This window comes from Phaseolus vulgaris, chromosome 6 (genome assembly GCF_000499845.2).
Source record: "Phaseolus vulgaris cultivar G19833 chromosome 6, P. vulgaris v2.0, whole genome shotgun sequence".
Taxonomy (NCBI): Eukaryota; Viridiplantae; Streptophyta; class Magnoliopsida; order Fabales; family Fabaceae; genus Phaseolus; species Phaseolus vulgaris.
This window is the reverse complement of record NC_023754.2, coordinates 21,042,367-21,069,557: the sequence shown is the minus strand read 5'-3', so window position 1 is coordinate 21,069,557 and position 27,191 is coordinate 21,042,367. Positions and strand designations below refer to the sequence as shown.

Below are 27,191 nucleotides of genomic sequence, written 5' to 3'. Positions count from 1 at the left end.
TATTGAAGTAATAAATATTATTATGTATAATAGTTAAGTCTAAATAAAAATAAAAATTATGATCTGTCCAAAATTTCTTTGGTTTAAAAAAAATAGAGTAAATATGTTCCTATTAAATATGTCTTAAGGCAATGGTTTTATATCACTTTTAATTTATTTTCATACTAAAATGGAGAACATTTATCAAAAATACAAAACTTACCCCCTTATTCAATTCACAGGCACATCCTTCAAACATTAAAATAATTAATAATTACGTGTATACGAACACAGGCAACCTAAATTTGAGTTCATGATTTAACTCCTTCATGAAAATATTAAAACGTATTTAATGTCAACATACTTAGGACAAAAGTGCACAAGAATAACCTAAACAAGATGGAATCACAAACAGGAAGATCAATTCAGTTTAAGTATTCAGAAGTATAACACACCAAATGAACAATTAAGTACATTATTTAAAAGAGAGAATATATTCAATTTCCTAACAATGGTACAAAGTATTCAATAGTTTGATTATATAGGTTAACACTTTGATACTTTTGTTCAAGACTAACATATTATTCAATAGTTTTTAAATAATTTGGATGTTTAATTAATTTGTTTACCTAATTATATAAATCAAAACTTTAATTTTAATTTACTATCTTTATAATGGTTGAAGAAATAAGTGACCTGAATCAATTTACTTTGATCGTAATAAAATAAATATATAAAATAAGTTATAAGAACAAAACTTTTTTTAAATAAGTCAGCACACCTAACCATCAGTCAAGTAACAAAACTTTTGTCTCACCAAAAAGTGAACCTAAACAAAACTTTTGTCTCGCCAAAAAGTGAACCTAGTTAAGTTGACTAGTTTAGTTCAGCACATGGTAAGCTAACCCATTTGAAAAACCCTTAGTTGTCGTAGCTAAAAATACACACCAAGAAAACTAAGACACGTCACATGGAAGTCATCTAATACAAAAACAAAGACCCAAATTTAAATATTCTGCAGAACTGATTAATACAGTTAAATTTATAAGTTCAACTAAATACAATACCCCAACAGAGGATTTTGCTCTATCTCTTCTAACAAGATATTATAGCAACACAAAATTAGTAAACTTTTCTTCATGGTGTTCTCTCTGTTCTATAAATCACTTTCTCCTCCAGGAAATACTGCTAACTGGGAATCTGCGCGCATTCTATTGGTTTAATGTCTTGTGATATGCAACCTGCAATAAAATTCAAATAAAAAGAATTTATATGCACATACAAGGCCAAGATTAACTGATCCACCTTACACAAGAATCAATTCTAATCCACAAAATCATGGTGATAAAAAAGTAGAAGCAACTAGTTATTGTTTTATCTTCACTATTAAAAATTAATTGATTATTCTCACCGATAAAAAGTTATCCAAACACGCAAGCAAATATATCTGACCCCAGTTTGGGCGAGAAGCCAGGACCAAAGTTTCAACCATTTTATGTTCTTACAACTCTATTATTTGTGTACATATTCCCAATGCAAGAAATTTTTCCAAATCATGATTAATTTGTAACCACACAAGATTTTCGAATGGGGTTCTTACGGATGTTGAAGTCTTCAGCAACTCCCTTATGGCCATTGTTGCATAACATGAAGCAGGAAGAGTAAAGCTCAGTTTGAGAGCAGTATGTGAATCTTGTGAGCTGGAGTCACAGAGAGATTCGCCATGAGGTAATTTTACCTCCTCACCTGCAATATCCTTAAAATTCTCAACCTTTGGAAAGTCATCAGAACTCTCGAACTCTCTGATGCAATCAAAGGCTTCTTCAGTTTTCCCATTTCCTACATCAATTGGTTTGACAGTGTTGGTAGGCGCAGACTTGTTAATTTTCTCTAAATCTGTCTCTACCAACTGTTTATTACTGTCAGAGTATGTAAGTAATTCCCTGGAATTGTAGACATCAAAGAAATGAGTCAGAGTGAACTACATGCAAAACCAAAAGAAAAAAAAAAAACTACTAAAAAGTACAAGTCTGTGCAATGTGGAGGGTTAACTTCGTAAAATACCATTCAAAGTTAATTGGCTTTTGAAAAACCCTCCTGTAACATCCAGTGATACTAGTTATTGAGAATTCCCTAATAAAAAAGTAAGAACAAATCAGGGTAAGAGAACTGGCAGGAGAGAAAAAGAAGATTAAGAAAAAGAATGAATGGACTCTTCAAAATTTAAATTGAGATTCTCATTACATACTCCACATTGTGCACGCTTTCAGTTAAACTGATTCCATCCTAACCAAGTACAATAAAATAGGTGAATATATTATAAATAAGTGGGAATACCAACCAACCCATGAAACAATAACAGTACACAAGGTTACAAAAAAGCAAGGACAGCAACCCAAACGTAAATATAAGAACTAGTTGAACATAGTTCTAAAAGTAACAGAAGGAGGGGGCAAAACAGAAGCAGTGAAGCAGTGAAGCGTGAGGGGCTCGTCATGCTTACACCACTAAATTACAGTTTCAATTCCATGTCAATTGTCAACTACAGAGTATTAATCATAAATAAGTAGGCTTTTCAGGTTGGTGTTCTACAGCTTATCAAAATCAGAACCTATAGCATTCAAGGCAAAATTAAGTTATAAAGACAACTTTTCAACTTTAAGAGCATTCTTTAGTTCATCTCCCAAGTAATGTTCTGCTTAATACAATAAAATGAACCTGAGGAGCGACCTTTTGATTTACCCCATCATCAAATAAAATCATTTTCTCAAGTACTGTCAAATGCATAGCAATTAATATAACCTTGGAAGTATTTTTTACAAATAAATAGATAAATCTACTCCTACACAAGTTTTTTACTATAATTCTTATGTGAAAGAGCTAGGAAGAGCGGGATAAAGTGGGTAACTTGATAGTGACATAGTAAGAACAAAATCAATCACATAATATTTGACCCAGCCTGAACTTCTTATATCTCACTCCTAATTAAAAGCATACAATTCAGGATATTGAAACTTGAAAGTACGAGTGTCAAAATTGATACGTACTTTTTTTGCTAAATCTTCATAAACATTGGCAATATGATTGGTTGGATACTTAACCCGTGAACTGCAAGATACCAAATACACAAATGTCAGAGTGATCCCTCCCCCAAAATAAAAGAAGAAGCAAGTCAATGGAAAACTAAAGAATTGGATGAGGATTTGAGTTGCCAAAATCACAGAACCTGAGAACTATTAGCCAATCATGCTTACCCTGGCATAGGAAGGATGACATCATCAATTGTGTAGCATCCAGAATTAAGATCTTCAGCATCAACAACCTGTCACACGAAGTAAACACCCTTTAGAAAATCATTCACACAACTGTTGTTCCTTGTTGAGTAATTCTTGTTTGTTCCAGTTAGTAAATTATCCATCTCATTTCTCCCAAATGAAAATCTTTTTCAATCTTAAAATATAGATTGTACACTTTATCTCCTGCTAATGAAAGTAGAAATAAAGTTCCTCGACATAGAATTATGCCTATATGGAATTCATATAAATTTGAGAAAAAATGGTTCACTATAGTGTTTCATTCAAGAAATTTGACACAAAATTGCTCAATAATTATTGATTTCACTAAATGCTCACTAAGTCACTGTCCATGTTGACAGTTAATCTAAACTAACTAACATATAAACATGATACTAATTTTGGTAACTTTTTTTATACACACTTTTTCGTGCAATTTTAGCTTAGTATGATAACGTTCTAATAACTATTTTTTACTGTGTGTGATAAATACGTTTCAATTGCTGTCAACACACTTGTGTTTCTACCAGTGATAATAATTAGGAATGAAATGTTAGAATCACAGGGCTTTAGATATACTTAGGGCAATGATATTAACTTGATATGCTGTGATGCAAAACATGGAATAAAACACCTAAGAATAACTTTTGGAAGATAAAACACCTAAGAATAAGATATGGATCCTAAAAAGATAAGATAATCTAAAATATTATCAAGATAAAATTGGATCCGTTTCATATATTCCAACACTTACTACTACAATTATATTTTAGAAAAAGAAAAAAGATAATATGGTTTCACCAAACATGGTGGCAAAACTTCAAAGGAAACTCGAAAATACAGGTGATAAGATGAGAGCTTCTAGGACTGAGAGTAGTGGTAATGTTGTAAAATTTTACACAGATAAATAACAAAGGGCTAAATTCGTACTGTGAGGTTACATGTTGCAAAGTTATAGACAGATATATGCACAAGAGGCCTGCAATATGTAATTAAGGAGCCCTCACTGCTCGTGTACTTTTTATAGCTGCTTTATAAAACTCTTAGTTAAGAATTTTTGAAGGGTGTGACCCAGGTCTTAGGCAGAACGAACACAATGAAATTTTGCTAGAACGATCTAAGACAAATATTAGAGGTGAAATGCTATCTGTCTTACTCTGGTGCATTTTGTTAGAAAGTAAATTCTTCATTCTTTAAGGGATTTATACAAAGATTAGAGTATGGCAACAACATACGGTAAAAACAGTTTTTTACAGGGGGTTTGTCTTAAAGATTGACAAATTGGGTTTTGTACTGGTACGACCGGCCGAGTCAGCCAACTCGCAGACCAAACAGCAACCCAAGTGATAGGGCCGACCACGTCGCACACATGGCCGACCGGCGCGTAGCGCTCAAGAAAAAAGTTGACTGGATTAGCGAGACTAATCCAAGGTTAAGGGTGACCTAACGTAACCCTAATCGCAAACCAACCCCCTAATCTGGCCCAACAACAAGGGCCCATCAAGGTAATATAAATATCACGCATTCCAAGGAGAAAGGTACGTCATTATCTGCAGTACTCTGACAACCGAGTGCTGACACCCCACTGACTTGAGCATTGCAGTGCCTTCTACAGGTAACTCACCCGCCTGAGGAGTCAGACGACCAGAAAGGTGAGCACGCGAGAGCATCGAGAGTGTGAAGCCGACCGAACACTACAGAAGGATCAATCGTTCTCCAGGTCCCCAAACCCGTTCGAGAACAATTGGCACCCACTGTGGGGCCCGAGAGAGCAGCAAGAGATAGTAGCAATAGATGGTATCAACCCGCAGCATGGCTAGCGAGAGAATGTCCGAAGCAGACCAAGCAACAATGATGTTAGCGCTTCAGAAGGAGCTGGTGGAGATGAAGAAAGCCCATGAAGAGGCTGCCAAGAAGAACGAAGAGGAGATCAAAAACCTCCAGGAGGAGAATAGACGTATGAAAAAACTGGTTGATGGGGTGCCATCCCTTATACTGACCAATCAAGCTGGCAGGTCCTACACCACGGCTGCTGGCCTCCAGACCGAAAGAGAGCTGAAGAACAATTTTACCGTGGAGATGGATGGGGAATCTCATCCCAACAAGACGATGAACACCACCGGCACCGCAGGTCCCGACCGACCCCACCCCTTCACCGACCTTATTATGGACACCCTTGTCGGACAAGTGGAAGGGCTTCAACAGAGATCGGTACGATGGAACGACTAATCCTGACGAACACATGGATGTGTATACAACGCACATGAGTCTGTACACAACGGACGACACGGTCTTATGCCGAGTCTTCCCAACCTCGCTGAAGGGAGGAGCCCTGAGCTGGTTCACCAAGCTCCTCGCAAATTCAGTAGACTGCTTCGAAACTTTGATGGCCAAATTCAACGTCCAATTCGCAACAAGCCGCCCCCACCAACCGTCCATTAGACGGCAACTCTTTGATTTATCCCTCAACAAGGAAAGCCTAGCGGTCGGCCTCGACCTCCTCAACGAACTTCGCGACAAGAGCAAGATCCAGGAAGCAACGTGCAAGCTCCGAGCGGCAAGAAGATACAACACGAAGGTTCGGCCTATAAGCTTCCACATATAGAGAATGCGCAACTACGCTAGGAAGTCGAACGGCAAGTTCTCATCGAACTGGGAAGGACCATTCCGAATCCGAGAAGTAGGAGAAGGGGGAGCTTACCACCTAGAAAAACTATCAGGAAAAATTGTACCGAGGACGTGAAATGCCACACTTAAAATTTTATTTCAGCTAAATATGAATAAAATGTACGCACTCTTTCCTCGCCCGACAGCACCATCGGTCGGAGAAGTTTTAACGAGGCATTTTCTACAAAATTGTGCAGACCGCGAACTATCCGCATGGCTCGGCCAGGATGTAGCCCTAACCGGCATACCCTCCCGACGCCCAAACATAGACGTTGACCAGGATGAAGCCTCAGACGACATACCCTTCCAACGCCCCACTCACGGTTCGGCCAGGATGAAGCCTCATACAGCACACCCTCCCGATACCTAAACACGAGCGTGGGACCCCAACGTCCCACACACAGTTTGGCCAGGATGAAGCCTCACACGGCATACCCTCCCAACGCCCCACTCACGGTTCGGCCAGGATGAAGCCTCACACGACATACTCTCCCGATACCTAAACACGAGTATGGGACCACAACGTCCCACACACAGTTTGGCCAGGATGAAGCCTCACACGGCACACCCTCCTGATACCTAAACACGAGTGTGGGACCCCAACGTCCCACACACAGTTCGGCCGGGATGAAGCCTCACACGGCATACCCTCTCGACACCCCTAACGCACAATTCAACTCGTACAAATAAACACCCATCAAAATGACCGACCGATGTTCAGTTTGTTAAAGTTAGTTCGTTGAAGATAGTTCGTCAAAGTTCGTTCGTTAAGGACAGTTCGTTATTAACACTTGCGAAAAAATTTCAAACTAACTGGACCGATTTGCATTAAAATGATCAAAGGTGGGGGCCACACCCTGGCCCCAGGGGAACAAAACAAAAACTACACAAAGCTAACGCCCTAGTCTTCGACGTTCAGAATCACAGTGGAAGGATCGACCTCCTAAACAGCCTGGTCGTCACCTACCGGGACCAAGCGGCCATCGACGACCTCCATCTCTTGGTCAAATTGACCTGAAGGTGGAGGCTCCCATACAGCACCTCGGCCTGACAGACGACCAGGTCAAAACTTTGGTTGATCAAAATCATGGTGTCTTCGATGGTTTTCAACACCTCGGCCTCCGCTGCCTCTTTCCCCCGGCGCTCAGCAGCAGTTTCCTCCTCCAAAAAAAGCCGCCCGGCGACCAACTGTCTCCAGCACCTTGCGGAGCAGTGCGATCTCCGCCGCCTTATCGACGTCGGCCTTCTCCACCTCGGCCAGCCTGGCCGTGCGAAGCTCCAACTCGGCAGCTTGCGAACACAACTTCTCTTCATAAGTCGTGTTCGCATCAACAGCCTGTTAGAGGTTGTGCGACGCCTCCTGAAGATCATGCTCGAGGCACGACAGATCTTCCAAACACCGCCTCCGAGCATCGGCACCTCGGCGTGCCAGGACCAGCCCACGGCATATCATCTCAACGCCGTTGTCGAGGATATCGTCCTCGGGGACCGACCCAATCAACCCCTCGAGACCGGGAGGCAGGTCGAAGCTCACCTCCCGGGTAAAGGACTGGTCGCCCCCCAGCAGGGCCAAAGACGAATCCCCCGAAGCGGCCATAGGCATGGCAACGGTAGTCGGTATGGGGCGGTTGAACTCAACGATTGCTGGCGACCCGGTTGGAGCCACCGTTCGGCTTGGAGGGGGTGTCGGCATTTGCCCCGCAGCCCTGACAGTGTGGGCAATGTTACTTCCCTCCCGGCCCCGCTTCTTGGAGCTCTTAGAAGGGCCCGCCCGAGCGCCTTCCACATTAGGGGCCTTGGCACCAGCGGCCCCCGTCTTCTCGTTCAGCTTGTTCTTGAATGAGCTCAGCATACCGACCACTAGTGGTATTTCTCTTTTAGCAATTTCTGAAACAAGGAAAAATCGATCAGATGAAGAAGAAAAACAAAAAATGACAAACGATAAAGACCACTATGGAACAAGGCAAAGATCACCCGCTCATGCTCACTCGGGTAGGCCGGTCGTGGCCAATCCTTGATCTTTGTGGGTTTCCTCGTCCAAAACAAGGGGAACCGCAACTGGCCAACCTCATCGAAAAAGTAGCGCGTACCCGCCAGCTCCACATACACCTTAAAGAACTTCTCTTTGAAGTTCTTATAGGAGGCCGTGAAGGCCTTGAATAACACGCTACCAGCCCGACTGACTAAAGAATGCCATCCGACCAGCTCGGCCGGATGGGACACATAGAAATGCAAAAAGCAAGAGGGAAGAGGACGCACCCCAAACATCCGGCACACCACGCGAAAAGTTTGCATGGACGCCCACGAGTTAGGATGCAACTGGGTTGGGGCCACATTAAGTTCCCTAAGGACCCTAGCCGTAAAAGCATCAAAGGGAAGGGACACATGGAGTACATAAAAAAGAAGGGGGGTTCGATAGATGACCGCTCTCTATACACACGGTCCTCCAAAGAACAAGGACTGAAGGCCAACAGAGACTCTCCGGCAGAGGCCTTTAAGACGGGAACCTCGTTCAAAAATTCAGCCACCGAGGCATCCGTATGAAAATAGGACGCCACCTAGCACCTTGGGGTCAACCCAGGCAGGCCCCACGTGAGGACGCGACCGTTCACGAGAGGCTGACCTGTCCGACGCATTACCAGCATCGTCACCCCTTACACTCTCCGTCAGAGAAGCAACACTCCCAACTGCCCCAACCGAAACAACCTTGTTAGAAGAAGAAGAGGAATAAGAGGACGACGAACAAGAAGGAGGTTCGGGAAGAGGAGACCGAGCGAACGTAGAAGAAGTCGGATGCGAATGAGTAGACATAACTAACCTTGAGACGATCGAGGAAGGTGACTAAGATTGCTCGGATTCGTTCGAGTGTCGGAGCTCAATTAATGATAACACGTGAAAGGCAACTATTCCCAACCCCTACTTACAGCCTGAAGGCACCTCGGAAACCCAAACGTCACAAGATCTCAGCCGTTGGATCTGCTTGATCCAACGACCCACATCGCTTGGCGCCCAAAAAACCCCCTCATAAATGCGCGTCACATCACTCGTTCAGATGCCCCTTACTGTCACTTCACTCATCATTACACAAACCGCCCGAGCCCACTTTTCAGACTCTTCGGCTGTACCAGTACCATCCCTCAAGCTTGGGAGGCAACTGTACTCGGCCAACTCGCAGACCAAACCGCAACCCAAGCGATACGGCCGAACACGTCGCACACGTGGCCGACCGACGCGTAGCGCTCAAGTCAAAGGTTGACCGGATTAGCGAGACTAATCCAAGGTTAAGGGTGACCTAACGCAACCCTAATCGCAAACCAACCCCCTAATTTGGCCCAACAACAAGGGCCCATCAAGGTAATATAAATATCACGCATTCCAAGGAGAAAGGTATGTCATTATCTACAGTACTCTGACAATCGAGTGCCAACACCCCACTGACTTGAGCGTTGGAATGCCTTCTGCAGGTACCTCACCCGCCTGAGGAGTCAGACGATTAGAAAGGTGAGCGCGCGAGAGCATCGAGAGTGTGAAGCCGACCGAACATTACAAAAGGATCAATCGTTCTCCAGGTCCCCAAACCCGTTCGAGAACAGGTTTGCTTCTATCGAAAATTTAGCATTCCAATAAATAAAACGAAAGAGAGAATGAAGGTTAACAATGTATTATGTAATTGATAGTATGATGTTCCGAAATACAATAACCTAGTGTACTTATTTATACCACAAATTAGATCAAGTGCAAGTATTGCTGGTACAAGCCCAAGTCCAATGATAACAAGACTAACCCTTAATATCTTCAAACAGTGTCATTGATGTTTTCTTTTTTCTGTTTTTTTTTCCCCTCTTTATTAAGGAGGAGTCTTATCCTTCTAATTCTTTTTATGAAAAGTATTTAATTTCACACAATATTCTTGAACTTTCATTCTCAGAATAATTACAATGTATAAAATGACCAAATATTTGTGCACAGATGTAAGTTCATGTTTGCGTAATGTGTGCACTAGACTCTGAATAGTGAGATTAAAATTTTAAGTCATGGCGTATTTCCAAAAAACTAAATTTCAGTTTATTACTAGCATAACTCTGCAAATGGCCAAAATAAAACGACTAACCTTGACACAACTATTTATGTCTTCATGAATATCTACAGAGATTTCATTCTGATTACTAGAATCATACCCACCACTGCAGTCTTCAGGATATTCAGATCCAACAAACTCTGTAATTTTTGCAGTAGAATTTTCTTTACAGTTTACCAAGTCCCCTAATACTACTTGTTCAGTTCCTGCCACAGTAGAATATCACTCAATTTAATAAATGAATATTTCGACTTCAGCTATCATAATAATGATAATTCATGGTAAGGATTGTACGCAATGAATATCAAATGTATTAAGGAATCATCAGGAGATTTGAAATTAGAAGTTTAACTGCCTGAGAAAGCAAGGCAAATCTAGAAATTTATTACAAATCACAACTTACCATATTTTTGCACCCTCTTACTTGCAGCATGGTTCCATAAATAGCTTTGGTAACTATGTATATACCTAAAAAAAGGTAATGGAAATATGAAATGAATATTTATATCATCATTCAAATAAATGATGTCGAAAATATCTTACATCTTTTATTTCTGTTCAAAGCAGACTTACTATATCAAGATATTTAGAGACAGAAGGAAAGGAACTGTATTTCTAAGTGAATGTTACTTACAAATAAGAGACACAGAAAGGTATTTCTATACCTGATTTAAACTACCTGAAGTACCTAGATACAGCTGTGTCATGTTGACAGCTACAAAACTAACTCTTTAACTAACTTTGTAACAGCTAACCAACTGAGACTTATAACAACAGTTCTCTGTACAATACTCACAGAAATAAAAGAAAAATCATCAAATAGACAGCATAAACAACCCACTTTTGAGTTTCTGCAAGAATTTCTTTTGTATCTTCCTAGCTTTCAAATTTTATTCTTGTGCATTGTGTTAACAGTTCTTTCTATACATGAAAACCTTTCCTCCTTAGCTGTATGCGGTGTCAAAGCAGAGATTTAGGACTGGTTTGTTACAGATTAAAACAATTATTCTGATACAAAATCATCCAATCATCATTTATGTTTGTTTAGGATCAAGAAAACTCACTTTAACAAGACAGCTGGATTTTATGAGAAGCCCATTAAAAATAGCTTCTCATTTTAATTAGATTTTAGATTACTTTCAATTTCTAATTATGTTGAAAAAGTAAAACAATTGCATGAAATTTTTTTAAAAGTGATCACTAAAAAAAAGAGACCGTTTCAGTAAAGAAACTGAAACTAACAGGCCCTTAGTACTAAAATGACCTATTTTATTTTATAATAGTGAAGCATACCAAAAGTATAAAAACTACAGGCAGTTGTCAACTCTTTCATCTAAATAACACATAATGGCTGACGAGTTGGCATGGAAGTATAGAACTGACTAGTGGAGGAGGAGAGCAAAACAAATATATACCCCAATATAAAATTGACATTGGCAATAAACTTCATAAAATTCCCAATTGTAACAACACCATATCCTTTTCATCACATTTCTATTGAAAGTAAGGAAATTAATGTTGTCGCATCATGGCATGCCTGCAGTGTGTAGTCTGTAATATGCAAAACCATGGAGCACGTTTGGATTTGATCATTTTAAGCCCAGAAAAGTCTTTTCAGCCAAATTTTCACGCTTCATCATTTTTTATTGCAAGTCTTTCGAAAAACAAAATAAGATAGTTCAAAGCTAAAGATAAACAAAATAAGAGTTTTCTTAATCGTATCTAACTTTTCTTTCTCTACATTTCAATTTAAACATATACCAGACTTTGAATTTGATGTAATTTTATGTAAAATTTTGGTACACATGTCTGAACTTTGGTACTAAGTATATGCTCCAACGAAGAAAAATCACTAGCAGTAACAGACTAACAGTGTATCACCACTTTAGCTAGATATTCAAAACAATCAATATCATCAGATAATTAGAACTCACAACAGTCTTAGAGTCCTTGGAATGCTTTTCAAAGCCTGCAAATAATTTCCAGGAGACGTCTTCAAAGATTGCAGCTGCATAATATTTGATGACACAAACATGGTTATGACATCATAGATCACACAAGAATAAATATAGTGAGTAAACAAAATAAAGATTCAATCTAACACCAAGGAAATGTCTAATGCTGAAATCACTTTTATTTTAAGCTTACCACAGCCCTTTCAGCAACTAAATATCGAGGCAACTGCTTAAGTGTCCCAACAACATCGTTATTTTCTTTATAGTACTTACGTGCCTTGGCTATTGCACTTCTCTGTATCTAAATAACATTGTTATGACGAACAACAGTAATCAATATGTTATTTTTAACTATCAGCAGCACACAGTTACTTGATTAATCATCAAGACATTATCCCTTATATGTAAAAATAAAAACAATAAAAAGGATATCTCCTTCTCTTGGATCAAGAATCATGTCGACAGCAAGTTTCCATTCACCTCGAAGTAATGCAGCTCCAATAAGGTGAGTTGGCAAAGAACCGCTTCCAAAACGCTGACAATGAACACATTCATAGACAAACAAGTTACTTGTAAAACAAAAATGAAAAATAAAACAAGCCTTACAATAGACAGTCTATTAGGCATGAACTAAGCCTAATTCACTCTCAAAAAGTTAGCGCAAGGGATAAGGATTTCCAAGTCTCATAAATAATATTTTAACCAAATACTTACCCAATATTGAAAATCTCAACACACGCCTCTAACACTCAGATTAAATAGAAACAAATAAGGACTAACTCATAAAAGCTAGCTCAACAGAAGGATTGCCAAGTCTAATAAGGAATATTATAGCCATATTTCTAGTCCAATTTGGGACATCTTAATGGAGCTAAATCACCATGTTGTGACTTTATGAAAATGCTGCAACACTGACCAAAACCAAAGAGACAAAACAAAATGTAAAAGAAGATTTTACGTTTTAATTCAAGTTTTGGACTTACAACAAATTTTAATAGAAAATTTTCTCTTCAAGAAACAGGGAATATGAAGCTGGGTAACTTTTCCAACATGTTTAAGCTTCTTATATCTTTAAATTATGCATAGTAATAACAATCTTTAAGAGAATGCATGTATGTCATCCCAAAATAAAAACATAAGTTTGTATTACAAATACACAGAGCTGGCATACGTTGGACACAATGAAACTTCAAGAGGTTACCTTTGAAAAGGAATATGCTCCAAGAGCAATTTTTTCCTGACTCTTTTAAATATAGGAAAATGGGAAAAATGATAAATAGCAGTAACTGATTAATGAGGATTTAATTTAATAGATTAACACATGTCACTTCTGAATAGTATACAGGGAAGGCCACATGCTATCAGAGGTCATTCCCCCCAGGCTTGCTCAGGAAGTTTACCTCTAAGGCAGGTATCCAATTGTATGGCCCTCTCAACAAAATTGAGAGAACTAATCAGAGAGGAAAAATTGACTTATAAAGTACCTGTAGACCAAAGTAGTTAATGAAGCCAAGCCTTCCCAAGGCATCTGCAGATGCTTTTATGATATCTTCAGAATCTGAAACAATACCTCTGAGAAAATATGTCAATGCTATGATACAAATATAAAGCTTCAATTACATCAATATAAATAACCCAAACCTCAAGGGATACTTATTTAACATAGGAAAAATGAATTTCATGCATAAGCAACACCCTCACCGTAATGTAATTGTAAATCGATTCCCCATGAGCTGGCCAAGACAAAGTCCTTCCTTAACATAGCTGGACAATAGTACATTTATAGCCATCATTCCACAAAAACCAGATAAGAATGTCAACCATTCAAAATTCAATCATCTTACCAGAAATCACCCAATTTAATACCAAACAGGCGCTTGTTAAGTGACGCAAGTCGACTTGCTCGCTGCTTGTAAACAGTAACCTAGAAACAAAACAAATAATAAACCCGTTTTAGTATTTATCAATAAATGAATACTGATACTAATTCTGGAAAGTAAAGTAAAGGATTGAATGCTTGATGTAAAATAAAAAAGAATGTAACAATTTATCACCCTTTGTGTTGTGACAGCTCGCTTATCCTTTGTACCAGCAAATCCAAATGATTTTGGCTGTAAATTAATTATGAATCAGTTAAAACAGAAAAGTTATACATAAATCAATAGACTGCATTTATTTATTTTTCTACTTTCCAAATGGTCAGTGCATAAACTTGGATAGTTGAGTATAAAATAGTACATATAACTAAAATCATAACATTTTCCATCAATCAAATTTTATGAGCAGAAAAAATCATGGAGATATAAACAATAATAAAACAGAGTTCCTAAATCTCCAGGTTGAAAACACAAAAGGTTGTACAGAGGCATAATACATTTATACACAATCATAAATATATCAAGCAAATAATTCAAAACTAAAATATGGCAAACAGATTCATCTTTCAGTTCTAGAATATATGATAATTAGTTAAAAGGGAATCAATGTCATCACATACAAGAATTGAATGAACCAGCAGCAAAAAAACCTTCACTTTCACACTCAATCAAAAAAGCCTGCATAATGTATCCAACAATGAACCATACAGACCTGGATGCCGAGCATATTTCCAATAACCCCCAGGGCTTCATGGGTATCTTTGTTCTCTTTGTAAATATGGAACCTATAATTTGCATGGGTAGAAACATTCAGTTGACAAACAAATACAACATAAAAACAGAAAAATGGCACAAACAAATAAAACATGCAACAATGAGTGGCTATCACTTTCTGACAATTTATGAATAACATATAATTTAATACAGCCGAGAGTCTTCATTAAGTTGAATGGTTTTGGATATTCAATAAGTAGTCAGTCAAAGTACTATAGCTAATTAACAAAACGCTATTGCAGACTGCACTAGAAATGGAAGACAGCAAGCATGGTTTAATTTAATTTGTATTTTATTAAACAAAATCGCTGAGCAATCTTACCTGAGGAACTTGCCAACATTTTCAGGCCAATTTTCTGAACCTCGGCTGTCAAAGGGTTTATCACCCCTTTCTTTCCGTTTCTTGGAGTTTTTGCCTTTGTTGTTGGGTTCAGCAGAATTCAGTCTCACACGGATACATTTCAAGGAAGCGTCAGGTCCGTCAACCACATCAGTAACAAGGAACTTAAAGTTTTCCTTAAAGAAGTTATGCACTGCCTGATACATTTGAGAAGCATCAAATTTATGATGTTTTGAAATGGCAAAGAAACTACAAAATGATTTTGTTTTGCATGCCACAAAAGCAGAATCAGATCAGTCTCCTCTTTCTAAATTCAATTAAATGTAAAATAAAATTACAGTGGCTGGGCGCAGTGTACTAAAAAAAGGCTAAGTAAATTAATGAAATGCAATTCAAAATCATTCAATTTGATACTTGGTTTGTTAATCCAAAAGTCATATAAATTCATCAAAAATTTCAGCCCGTTGTAATGAGATGAGACACCCGCTTGGAGTAAATATCCAAGTGCTCCCCATTATGGAAATCTTGACATGTCTTCAGAATCCAACAGAGCAAAATAAGCCACAAAACTCATACTAACCTTCCGATGAGACTTATCAGAATCCGGAGAAAGAACAATGGGAGAAACACTAACTTCTCCACCAGCATTAATTTTATTAACAAATTCTTCCAAAAGAATTGCATCAGGCTCCCCAGCAAGAATCTTAAAAGCTTCAATTCGTGAGGCATAACTTACAACAGTGTCAGATGTGTTGGTTCCATTTTCTTGAACACTCTGAAATTAGCATAAAAAAGTCAGATACCAAAATCAAAGAAAAAATTATTTTATCAAAGATTCACGGATATTTGGACCTCGAGCTCCTCTTCAGGGGCATCGAGTGAGGACAATTGAACTACTGCTCCATCTCTGTCCACTTCATTCACAATAAAATCAGAATACCTGAATAAAATTCAATTGAAACAGCATTAACAAGACACTGTTGAATAATGCACTTCAGCACACGTACACTATCAAGAAGGTGCAATGATGAAGGTAGTAATGAATTGTGAAGAAAATGAAGAACCTTTGTTTTAAAATTCCGCGGAAGCCAGGAAGGTCGGAAATGAAGCAGGAGATACCCACTTCGTCTTCTTCAACGGTTTTCATTGCCATGAGGGTTTTACAGAAATGGTGATCAACTACCCCTGATAGAGTTTTAGTTTAGATTAGGGTTTAGAGAAAACAGAGCGGGAAGTTGCACTGCAACCGCTACTACTGCATATCTAACATCCCTTGAAACGCAACGTTTAAGTTTCTTGGACATTTCCAGCTTAAAATTAAAAAATCATATTATAAAGACGGTAATTATATCAAAGAGTGCATAAAATAAAATAAAAATATGTATTTTATAATTAAATAAAAATCAAAAAATTATTAAAAAATATTTATATATAATTAAATAAAATCAAAATAGTATTAATAAATATTCAATAATTTTAATGACGGCAGAAATTGTAACTGCACTAATTGTCCACTGTTGAGACCAACTTTAGTATAATTTATTAGATGAAATTTGTATGATAACAAATACTAGATAAATTAATCTTTATATATATATATAAATTGAGTTATGCAGAATCTTTAAATTACCTCAAATGATGAGATATTTCCATCTCAAAGACTACGGAAAGAGTCTAATGTAACGTTTGCTATTGTCCCATAAACATCTTATATTCAACACTGGTGAAAAAGTTTGAAATCTTTATCTTTGTTTTAACTTCAAATAAAAGTGTTATTATAAATTAAAACAATAGACTAAATAAAGTATTTTCATTGCATATTGAATTATATAATATAGATTATATATTGTCATTAATATAATAAATAAAGTCATATACCATAAAAAAATTATTTAATATATCTAAAATTAATATTAATATAAACATTAAATTTAACCTACTAAAATAAGATTAAAAAATAAGAACTTACCCATGTCGCGGTTCATGCGTTTTTTCAAGTAAATTGTTTTTTTATTATACTAATAAAAAGTAAGAGTCCATGTCTCTATATTTTTTTTAAATAAACAAAAAAATAGTAATTAAATAAAGTAATGAGTAAAACATTGGTTAGATAAAATAAAATAATTTCGTGATTATTATTTTAAAAATGAATTTTTGTAGAAGTGTACATATTTGTTAATTAAATTCTGATAATATCTTGTTTTGATTTGTTTAAGTATTTAATTTTGATATATTTGTGAGGCGGAACCTGGAGTGGAAGTGCGATCCCACTGTAGTTCCTCTGGTCTCACTCCGGGTGTGTGTTTTCGGCGATCGATATTTTCAGCAACAGATCGAAATTCCGTTCATCGATCTGTTGGATCTTCGTTTGTGAATTGTGGGAAAGAAGATGGTTACCAAAACTGAGGAGACTCAATTGAACAGGCTTGAAAATCAGGTCGACAACGGCGGTGGCGGCGCTTGGGACTACCTCTCCCTTGTCAGAAAGCTTAAGGTTCGCCGTTCTGAGAAGGTTCTGAAGCATGGCCTCTCCATCTTGAACGACCCCAAACAACGATCCTCCCTTGGCGCTGATGGTCCCTCCTCCTTTGCCACTGACCTAATTTTTATTGTTATGATTCTATTGCGTGGTTCTGTTATTTCTGATTTTATGCTGTGATTTTTGGAGCTTCGAATTTCACTGTCTTGTAAAACCTTGTTTTTCTGCTATGCTTTAGTTGCAGGTATTTCTTTCATTGAATTTGACTTTTGACTAATGTTTGGGTGTTTTTGTGTGCAGAATGGACCTTGTACGAGCAGGTTGCAGTTGCTGCTATGGATTGTCAATGTCTCGAAGTTGCCAAGGTCTCGATCTAATTTGGTTGTCTTTCTTATATTGGTCGTGCATTGTAAATTTTATTGGGTACTATGCTACATATTGTAAAATCATGGCCTCCTTTTCTTGAAACAAAACTGTTGGAATGAAATTCTTTTGTAGTGTAATGATTACTCAATCAGGAGTCTTTTGCACGGATTGAATCTTACTTATTTGAAATAGTTGAAACTTACTCTCTTGTAACTTGTGTTGTGGAGATTCTGATTATGCACCTGAGACGGGTTCTTGTGAGTTTTACAAGGAATTATAATCTTGCTTGATGTTTTTTTGTTTTGGTGCTGTACAATGGTTGATTTTCATTACGCCTTGTAAGTTTATAGTCCTCTGCATTTGATTGCTGTTCAAATTTTGGGTAGTTTTTGTTTTAAGTTCCCATTTGGCCCTTTTTTCTCTGTTGATGGTGGATGGAGGAAATAATCATTTTCTGATCTTGCTATGCTATTATTCTTTCACTATGAATTGTATCATTCTTTTTAAAGTTTTTGGCAAGATGTGTGATGTTGTTTGCTTTTGTAAGTTCTGAGCCTGGAAATGAATATGCTGCTGAACTTCTATGTTGTTCATTATGTTGTACGCTTTATATGATAAGGGAAACCATCTAATTTGAGATTTTATGTCTTGAAGTTGATAATATTTTCTCCTTTATCAGGACTGTACAAAGGTTCTTCGGAAGAGATTCCCAGATAGTAAAAGAGTTGGTACGTGATATTACCTATACCTTTTAACCATGTTTTGATTTTGAGTTAGTTATAGCACTATCTACACAACTGTTGACATAAGACTGGCTCTTTATATCCTACCACTTGAACTCAGAGCTCATTTGTACAGTTCTCCCTAGATGCATATGTCACAGTTGTGTAGGCAGCATTACTCTGGCTAAATGTTGGTGACATATGCCTTATAATTGGCCACTGTTCCTACATTTGGTCACTGCTAGGCTAAGAAACTATTTATTTTGACATTGCAATGATTGAGCTGGCTAATTTATTTTTGTGTTGCATATATTATTCCCTCTTAATAAAGAATTGATTTAAGCGTCGAAATTGTTACAGGTAGGCTGGAGGCAATGTTGTTTGAAGCAAAAGGATCCTGGGAATTGGCAGAAAAGGCTTACGCAAGTCTTTTAGAGGACAATCCTCTTGACCAGGTAAACTCACATAACCTTATGGAGATACCAAAAAAGGGAACTGTTGGTTGTTCAGTTATTCTATGTGATGAAACAAAAATCATATAATTGTGGCTTCTTCTTTTGTGTTTTGTTTTTTCCACTTGATTTTAATCTTTCGGCTTTGCATTAAATAGTCTATGCCACCTAAGTAAAGAAGGTCAAAAGCTAAAGTGTTTATCTTTTTGGTTGTTTTGATTTTGTGCAGGCCATCCATAAGAGGAGGGTGGCAATGGCAAAGGCACAAGGCAACATTTCTGTGGCTATTGACTGGCTTAATAAATATCTAGAAACGTGAGACTAATGTTAAGAGTTTTATTTTCTTCCTTAACTTAAAATAAATAGTTTCTGATTTATATAAGAAAATATTGCATGTATCTGAATTATTCTTCTTGTTTTAACAGATTCATGGCAGATCATGATGCATGGAGAGAATTGGCTGAAATATACGTCTCTCTGCAAATGTTAGATTTTATTCTGCCATTTATTTTCCCCGCTGCAAGGGTTACATTTATATTTCTAATTATTTATCTGCCTTTTGTTTCCTTTGGCTTTCTGTCTTCCTATTAGGTATAAACAAGCAGCATTTTGTTACGAGGAGTTGATATTATCTCAACCTACTGTTCCTCTCTACCACTTAGCCTATGCTGATGTGAGTAACTTATGAAATGTTTATTTTGGTCAAATAAATTCTTCTCCTCTCATTTCTTTTCTCCAGTAGTAACAAACAAGGCACAGAAAACACTGCATGCTAGAGGTGTAGTAACTAAGGGTGGGCAAAAAATCTGGTTGGACCAAACCGCTCTATTTTTTGCATTGTTTTGCTCCATTAAAAATCCATTTATCTAAAATCTGGTTTTTATTTTAATCCACATTTTATAGCATTCCAGATCAGATTTCCATTTTAGTTATACAGATTCTAAAAAATGGAAAATCCAAATTCCCAATTCAAATTTTATTTGTTTGAATTAATCACGTTCTGATTTACTCTTCGTCTCTCGGCACGGATTACTTTTTACTCAAATTCTATAACAAAGCAATGCACGTCATTTATTTTCTTTTTGCACGTATATACCTGCTTTTCCTTTGAACATCACAGTGCCATTTCTATTTATTTTTTATTTTTAGTACAGTACATGTTTTTATATAAGTTTAATATTCATATATATATATATATATATATATATATAAAAGGCAATTACAACCATTTTCAAAAGTCAAAATTTCAAGTCAACTAAAGAAAGTAATTCAACTGAAAATTTTTGTTAAAATTAATCAAATTGAAATGAACATTTAAAGGTTCTAATTTTTTAAAAATAAATCCAAAATTAATTAAAGTATTATAGGTAGATATACTTTGAATGTTAAGAATTTATGTAATATGTTATCTTTAAATTTTGGTATTATTAAATTATAATTTTATTATATTTATTTAATGTTTTTATAATATTAAACTTTTTTACATATAACTATATTAATATTATGTTAATTTTTTTTTTAAATATGAATTTGAAATTAAAATCTAATTTAATTTTTTTTATATAAAAATATGGATTTGGATTTTAAATCCATTCCAAATATTTGGATTTGGATTTATAAAAATCCAAATTGGTTTTATAAAAAGATATGGGTTTGGATTTAAAATCTGATCCAAATATTTGGATTTGGATTGGATTTGATTTCCATGACCACCCTTAGTAGTAACATAGCAAGAGTCTTACATTTATTGCATATGGACGTTTTCTTGATTTGTGACATTGTCAGGTACTTTATACGCTTGGTGGATTAGAAAACCTCCAAACTGCCAAGAAATACTATGCATCTACTATTGACTTGACTGGAGGAAAAAATACCAGAGCACTCTTTGGTATATGCTTGGTAAGATCTTCCATATGAGTATTAATTTTGTTTGGAACTGCAAGTTATTGTGTTTGAACTGAGTATAGTTAATTTGGAAGTTGGTTGAACCTAGGTTTGTTGGTTGCAATGAAAGTCATCATTTATTTTTGCTTTGGAAGATTTCAGTTTTCCTTCATTGATTCTTGATTTTCTCCTTAATAACTCAGGATCTCTGGATTATTCTTTCTGAAACGATTAATTTATGTATGCCTGAAATTTTAGTTTTGCTCCTGTTCTACAGTGCACTTCTGCTATTACACAGCTTACAAAAGGGAAAAGCAAGGAGGAGAAAGAAGGGTCACAGTTACAATCTCTAGCGGCCAAAGTATTGGAGAAAGATTACAAACAGAGAGCTCCGGACAAGCTTCCTCAACTTACAACTGCCTTGAAGAGTCTAACATTGTCATCATGATGCAGCTTCTCTATTTAATCACTTATTGAAATTTTCTAAGATTGTTGCCAGCTTGAATTAACGCATTTAGATTTTCTCAGTCATTTTCTTCTCAATATTAAAATGAAAAATTTTCTGCATTTTAACATTTTTAACATTGGTAATGAATATTTATTGGAAGACATGTAAAGTTTCAGATGGCCTGGATCCAAAGGAATTGTCATAGCTTTCATAATGTATAAGATGGGGCCATAATTTGTTTTTGACATCCGTTTCCCACTTGTTATTTTCGGCGGCTGTACAAATCAAGTTAAAACATTAATCCCCCTCCTTGATTAATCATTTTCGTGAATGTTCCATTCATAACATAAATAGTAACATGATGATTTGATGATGTGGCACATTTTACTGTGCAGGGTAGCAGAATTTGCACCACTCTGCCATAGCAGAAAGTGGCAACTCAATCCTATTTTTGGTATAAAATATTTGTTCCTTCGAGGCTTGGTAGCTTGTATTAACGTATTTTGAAGATTTATTTTCGTAATTTTTTTATTTAGATCTTGAAAATAAGTATTCTTAAACATGGTTTGCTATTTATACATGTTTAAGATATCTGAGTAAATAACTCGAGTAAGTGTTTCTATGATGCTTAAGCAAAAAGAAAAGAAAAAAGAAATTGGTAATGGTCTCTTTTAAGTGATCTATGAATCATTTGCAATGGTCTCTTTTATCAACTGAGAAATGAAAAAAGAAAAAAAAGATTTCATATATGCTGATTTTGAAAGAAAAGAACGATTAATTGAATTTAACCAGTTTTTTATATGATATCATCCCTCCATTTGTTAAAACACAAATTGGTATGTATGGAGCTAGTTATGTTTTACTGTTTTACGGGGAATGATTCTCTAAAATTGAATTGAAAGAAAAAACTTAATTATAATATTATAGGCAAGTTTAGTTTTTTTTATCGATAGATATCGAATAAAATAGTTTGAAAAGTCTACGAAATAGTTTTCATTGAGTTAAAAGTTTGAACAATATTAGTTTTGGTTCATCCTGTGTAGTTTATAGCATAAGTATACTGAGGTCAATTGAATTTATTTTATAAAATAATATTTATAATTAAGAGAAATAAAAATAATATTATTTTATTATTATATATATGTGTGTGTGTGTGTGTGTGAATTTATATATTGAATTAATATATCTAAAATTAAAATTAATTTTATTATTATGACTTAGATCTTAAAAATATGTATTTTATTTGCTATTTTTTATATGAAAATAGTTTATTTAATTTTAAAACAGACTAAAGTTATCTATTTGCCCGATATAGATAAAGTCTAGAGATCATAACCCACTAAAAATAGGTTGGACAGAACCATCTGTTTGATACCTAGAGATATTTATATCCATCTATACATTCTATGATTGAGTTAGGTCTTAACATTTTAGAATTACTTTTTTCTTTTATTAGAACTAAACTTTATTTTAGTAGTCTAAATCTATCTAATAATATAACTAATTTTTAGAATTTAATCAATATAAAGTAAATTTGTTGAGTTTAAATAACCATGTTAAAATAAAATCATAAAATATAATTTTCATAGCACTAAGTGTGCGTGATAATTAAACTCTTTTATTTTATGAATTATTAATGAAACCTTTTAATTATAATTATAAAAGATAAAAGAAACATCCATAAAATGTTTGCCTTTGGATTTATTGAAACTTTACGCACACTTCAAACTTCAATCGCGCATTACATCCATAATAATAATATATATGCTTATATAAAGTGTCTTCTTTTAGTTTGAAAGTTATTAGAAGGTTGAAGGTTTAAAAATAAAATTTCAGAAATTTTTATGTAATTTAAGTAAAGAGAACAAAATCTATATATTTTTCGTCATGAACAATACTCATGCACAGATAAAAACAGAAACAAGATGACATTATCACATTTCCCTCAAATCCACATGACTTTCTACTTGTTTCATATCTAATGAACAAGAATGCAAAAATGATCTATCCCTTCAAATTAGAGTTTATTTGCAAATGAATGGGATTCAAACAGAAGCTAAAATAGAACTCATTCGGATTCAAAGAGTAGCTAAAGAATAATGCAGTAGACTAAATGGCCATAAAATATATTTATTTAACACTTGAGGTCTTAATGAGCTGGCAAGATAGGTTCGGCAGTGGAAATATTTAAAATATGCAAATAATGATTCACTAGCCAGCACATACACATATTTGGCCACACTAGTGTATCAAATTTGCTAATTATTATCAGACATCAAAGTGTGCAATCCTACTAAGGCAAAAATATATTCATATTAATGCCCCATCACACCGCATAAAACAAACTATAAAATCATCCAGCCTGATAACAGCTTCACCATCTCAGTTCCATAGAGAACATAAACAAGTTTCAAATGGTTGCTAAAAAGAGTTTTGACATTCATTGTAATTTGGTGATCTTCCACTCAGGCACTACCTTCCTCTTCAACCTCAGCTCCGCTGAGTTTTATCAGTTATTTAATGTTATGGCAGCCTTCTTAGTACTTGGGAGTTAGCAATTTGAAGCAAAAGCCTTACGTACTTAGTAGAATGAATCATCAATGCTAATTAAAATACTGAAGTAAAAACATATGAGAACAGGGAAAAGTAGGTAATACTTACTGATTTAGAGAGAATAGAGATGTAATTGAATAAGCATACTGTAAAGTTTGTATTTTAGTAATATGAACCATAAAGTTGCCAATTGAAGACAAATTGTACAGCCAAAAAAGAGTCTCTGATCTGTTAAAATAGCTCAGCTCAGCTCAACAGGATATGAATTTAACAAGGGAATGAGAGAAACAAAACAAAAGTACTCATTTTTACTCAACTATGATTCAATCACATGGTTGATAAACCAAATCTCACTGAGAGGTCTGTTAGTACTCAATCTGTGATGGATTTCATCATATCTACTGGCTCTTCCAAGCGTACAAATTAAGCGAGAAACCAAGACCCTGAAATTTGGTCTCAGGAAATCTCTCAGAGAAAGACCAAGGCAAATCAGAAGACGGTTGGCTAGCCCACAACTTGTCCAAGGCGGACAGGCTTGTCCTGAACATAAAGACAGCATTTCCAAGGGATGTGCCAAAGAGCCAATTATGAACATCCCAGAAAACTTCCACTGCAAGGCCATCTACCAGAATAGTATGATTCCCCCTGAACTTCCATCTCAACCGCTTCACTTGCATCACAGTTTTGCTGTCTATGCGAATTACAAGGCTCGGATCACTAACAGTTGCAGTGTCACACTCAATCACAATATCATGAATTTGGCCATTGTCACAAAATACAGCTTTGGTACCATACAACTTCTTACCAAAAACATGCTCTTTCTTGGCAATCAAAAATCCATTGTGGGGTAATGGGCTGGCATTGGTCTTCTTAAAAGCTTCTTTCTTCAAATCCCCAAGAAGAAGAATCATTTGTCCATCCACCACAGCTCCAACATAAAATCCCCCCAAAGGTTCCGGACTGGAACCAAATTTAGCCGAAGAAAGATCCCAATACACATCAACTTTACAAGAATGAACTTCTAGACTCTTACATCCTCTCCTCTTGGAAAATCCCCACGGTTTGATATCCACCTTACAGAGACTCTGGCTTGAGGAATCGTCGATCGCTACACCAAGACCTTGCCCCATCAAATTCTTACTCCATGTGACAGTAATCAGGCAGGAACTACCGCCAACCCTGCATTGATAAACACAAGTAACCACGTTCTGGGTACTTTTATTAGCGCTTGAAGACGAAGAATCCGCAACTTGAACCCCATTCTCACCAAAACAGGATGGAAAATCCTTCATTTTTTTTTTTTGCTTCAATTCAATTCAACTACGAAGCCTTTTCCCTCTGGGGTTTTTCAACAAACAGATGGAACCCAGATTTGAAATGGACAAAAATACCCACTCAGCAACACGGTGAAAAATCTAAAAAAAAGTTGTAACAGACCCTTACCTTAACATGATCAGAAAAACCCATAAAGGAATGGCTTTTTGAATATGGGGTTAGAACCCATGAATCCCACTTGAGAGAAGAGAGTGTGTTACTTCAAGACAAATAAAGAGAATGTGGGGAGTAAACAGCTCAAACCGCATACAGAAGCAGACAAAAAAGCATACTTCTTTCACTTTCAATGTCCATGCGTTACTACGATTAAAATTTCTTCAGGGAAAAAAAAACACAACCCAAAACGAAGAATGAAAAAAAAAGCACAACAGAATATAACATAAAATGAAAAGAACCTTAAGATGGCGACTCTAAGAAGCAAAATAACGGTTGTGAAGAGAATGAAGAAAACCGAAAGTGGGTATTGCAGTGACCGGCGAATGAAGGTGAAAACAGAAAAAAGGTTGTATTTTTATACTGTGGTGTGTATTTTTCTTTTTTTCCTTTTGCGGTGAAACCAAGCTTTTACCTGACACGAACAAGAGAGGAAAATAACGTGAAACTTGAAATCAGACACTGTTCATGTCTTCTAAACAATCTATTCCCTTGTCCTTCTATCTCGCATATATGTATGTTATCTCTATATATAACAGTTTTTTACAGTTTAATTTTCATTCCACATAAACCTTCAAATAAATATTATTAATCATTAAAAATATCCTATATTTTTCTATTTCTATATATATATAACAATCTATATAATAACATTTGGGGTGTTTTCAGATTCCATTATAGTAAAATAACATTTTTGAAAAAAATTTAAAGAATTTTTTATAAAATGAATAAATTTAGTACATTTGTGGACATTATTTTGATTATTTTTTCTTTCTCACGCAATAAATTTTAATTATGTTACTATTTATGCAAAAGTAGTATTATAGAAGTAAAAGTTGATGGTGAGGAACGGTTCGTAGGACGTGGACCCTACAAGGTGGTGGAAATGCAAGCACCATCTCACCCACGCATTAGAATAAGGATTACGTGCTTAACGTGTTTTGTCTTAGGCATCAACGTATCAATTATTTTTAAGTTTTTTTAATACATTTATTAACACTTTTCAATATTACATTATTCTTTCCATTATTTTTTTATCCTAGCAAGCCATAACCCCAATAAATAAATATAGAATTAAAGTATATATTTTAAAAAATTTATATGAAGGACTACACTGAATCTTTTAATTTAGTTTCATGTCCCATCCTAAATATATAAATATGATTGTTTGTGTTTGTTATTCTTCCTTTTCAGGGATTAATGGTTAGTGATCGAAAACTATTTGTGATACAAATTATTAAAAATAATAATTTATTATTTAATAAAAATGTAAAATGCATTTATACTTTCACTTTGAATTAAATTAAAAAAAAAATTGTTAAGGAATTTTAGATGGATAACTTTTAGTTAGTTTTTCTCTTACACTCGCGTTTTTTCTTCATTATAATTATAACGTAAAACCATGCTTAAAATACCTAAGCATAATTCTGCTTAGACTAATGCCGTGTTGGTCAATTCAAATCCAAGTTTGAATTTAAAATATATATATATATATATATATATATTTAATTGTTGATTTTAATATATTGTTTATTACTTAATTTGTTTGTAAAAAAATTATAATGTAATTGCGACATTATAATCATAAATCCTTTTAATTATAATTTAAATTGATTTAAGTCAAAATAATTGTTATTTTACGAAATTGATATTGACATTTAATAAAAAAATAATATATGAATTAATAGGAAATAAATTTTGAATGATATTGAGATTAAAGATGAGAAAATAATTAATGTATTATCATGCATTATGGTTTTCTTAATTATTATAATAATGATCTTAAAAGTCATATAAAATATAACTTATAATATAATACTTTTACATTATCCATGC

The 27,191-nt window shown here is 35.4% G+C and overlaps 3 protein-coding genes across 3 annotated transcripts; 1 reads left to right on the top strand and 2 right to left on the bottom strand.

Annotated features, from left to right (window-relative positions):
• Positions 1 to 961: 961 nt before the first annotated feature.
• On the bottom strand, positions 962 to 16,271 carry LOC137831779 (multisubstrate pseudouridine synthase 7). Its single transcript, XM_068639588.1, has 20 exons — positions 16,028 to 16,271; positions 15,816 to 15,903; positions 15,544 to 15,738; positions 14,946 to 15,160; positions 14,562 to 14,634; positions 14,027 to 14,083; positions 13,817 to 13,896; positions 13,674 to 13,736; positions 13,457 to 13,544; positions 12,405 to 12,507; positions 12,166 to 12,269; positions 11,952 to 12,025; positions 10,421 to 10,485; positions 10,051 to 10,223; positions 3,234 to 3,301; positions 3,027 to 3,087; positions 2,228 to 2,265; positions 2,044 to 2,112; positions 1,580 to 1,922; positions 962 to 1,220 (listed from the first exon to the last, which is right to left on the bottom strand). The coding sequence occupies exons 1-20, from the start codon at positions 16,114 to 16,116 to the stop codon at positions 1,191 to 1,193; spliced, it is 2,076 nt and encodes a 691-aa protein (XP_068495689.1). The 5' UTR covers positions 16,117 to 16,271; the 3' UTR covers positions 962 to 1,190.
• Positions 16,272 to 17,159: 888 nt separating this feature from the next.
• Positions 17,160 to 21,559, top strand: LOC137831778 (uncharacterized). The gene is made up of 9 exons (XM_068639587.1): positions 17,160 to 17,539; positions 17,743 to 17,807; positions 18,488 to 18,536; positions 18,891 to 18,985; positions 19,212 to 19,297; positions 19,408 to 19,467; positions 19,574 to 19,655; positions 20,768 to 20,881; positions 21,144 to 21,559. Exons 1-9 carry the CDS (start codon positions 17,353 to 17,355, stop codon positions 21,312 to 21,314), a joined length of 909 nt encoding a protein of 302 aa, XP_068495688.1. The 5' UTR covers positions 17,160 to 17,352; the 3' UTR covers positions 21,315 to 21,559.
• Positions 21,560 to 24,000: 2,441 nt separating this feature from the next.
• LOC137831768 (uncharacterized) lies at positions 24,001 to 25,836 on the bottom strand. Its single transcript, XM_068639576.1, has 2 exons — positions 25,311 to 25,836; positions 24,001 to 25,205 (listed from the first exon to the last, which is right to left on the bottom strand). The coding sequence occupies exon 2, from the start codon at positions 25,157 to 25,159 to the stop codon at positions 24,266 to 24,268; it is 894 nt and encodes a 297-aa protein (XP_068495677.1). The 5' UTR covers positions 25,160 to 25,205; positions 25,311 to 25,836; the 3' UTR covers positions 24,001 to 24,265.
• Positions 25,837 to 27,191: the final 1,355 nt, after the last annotated feature.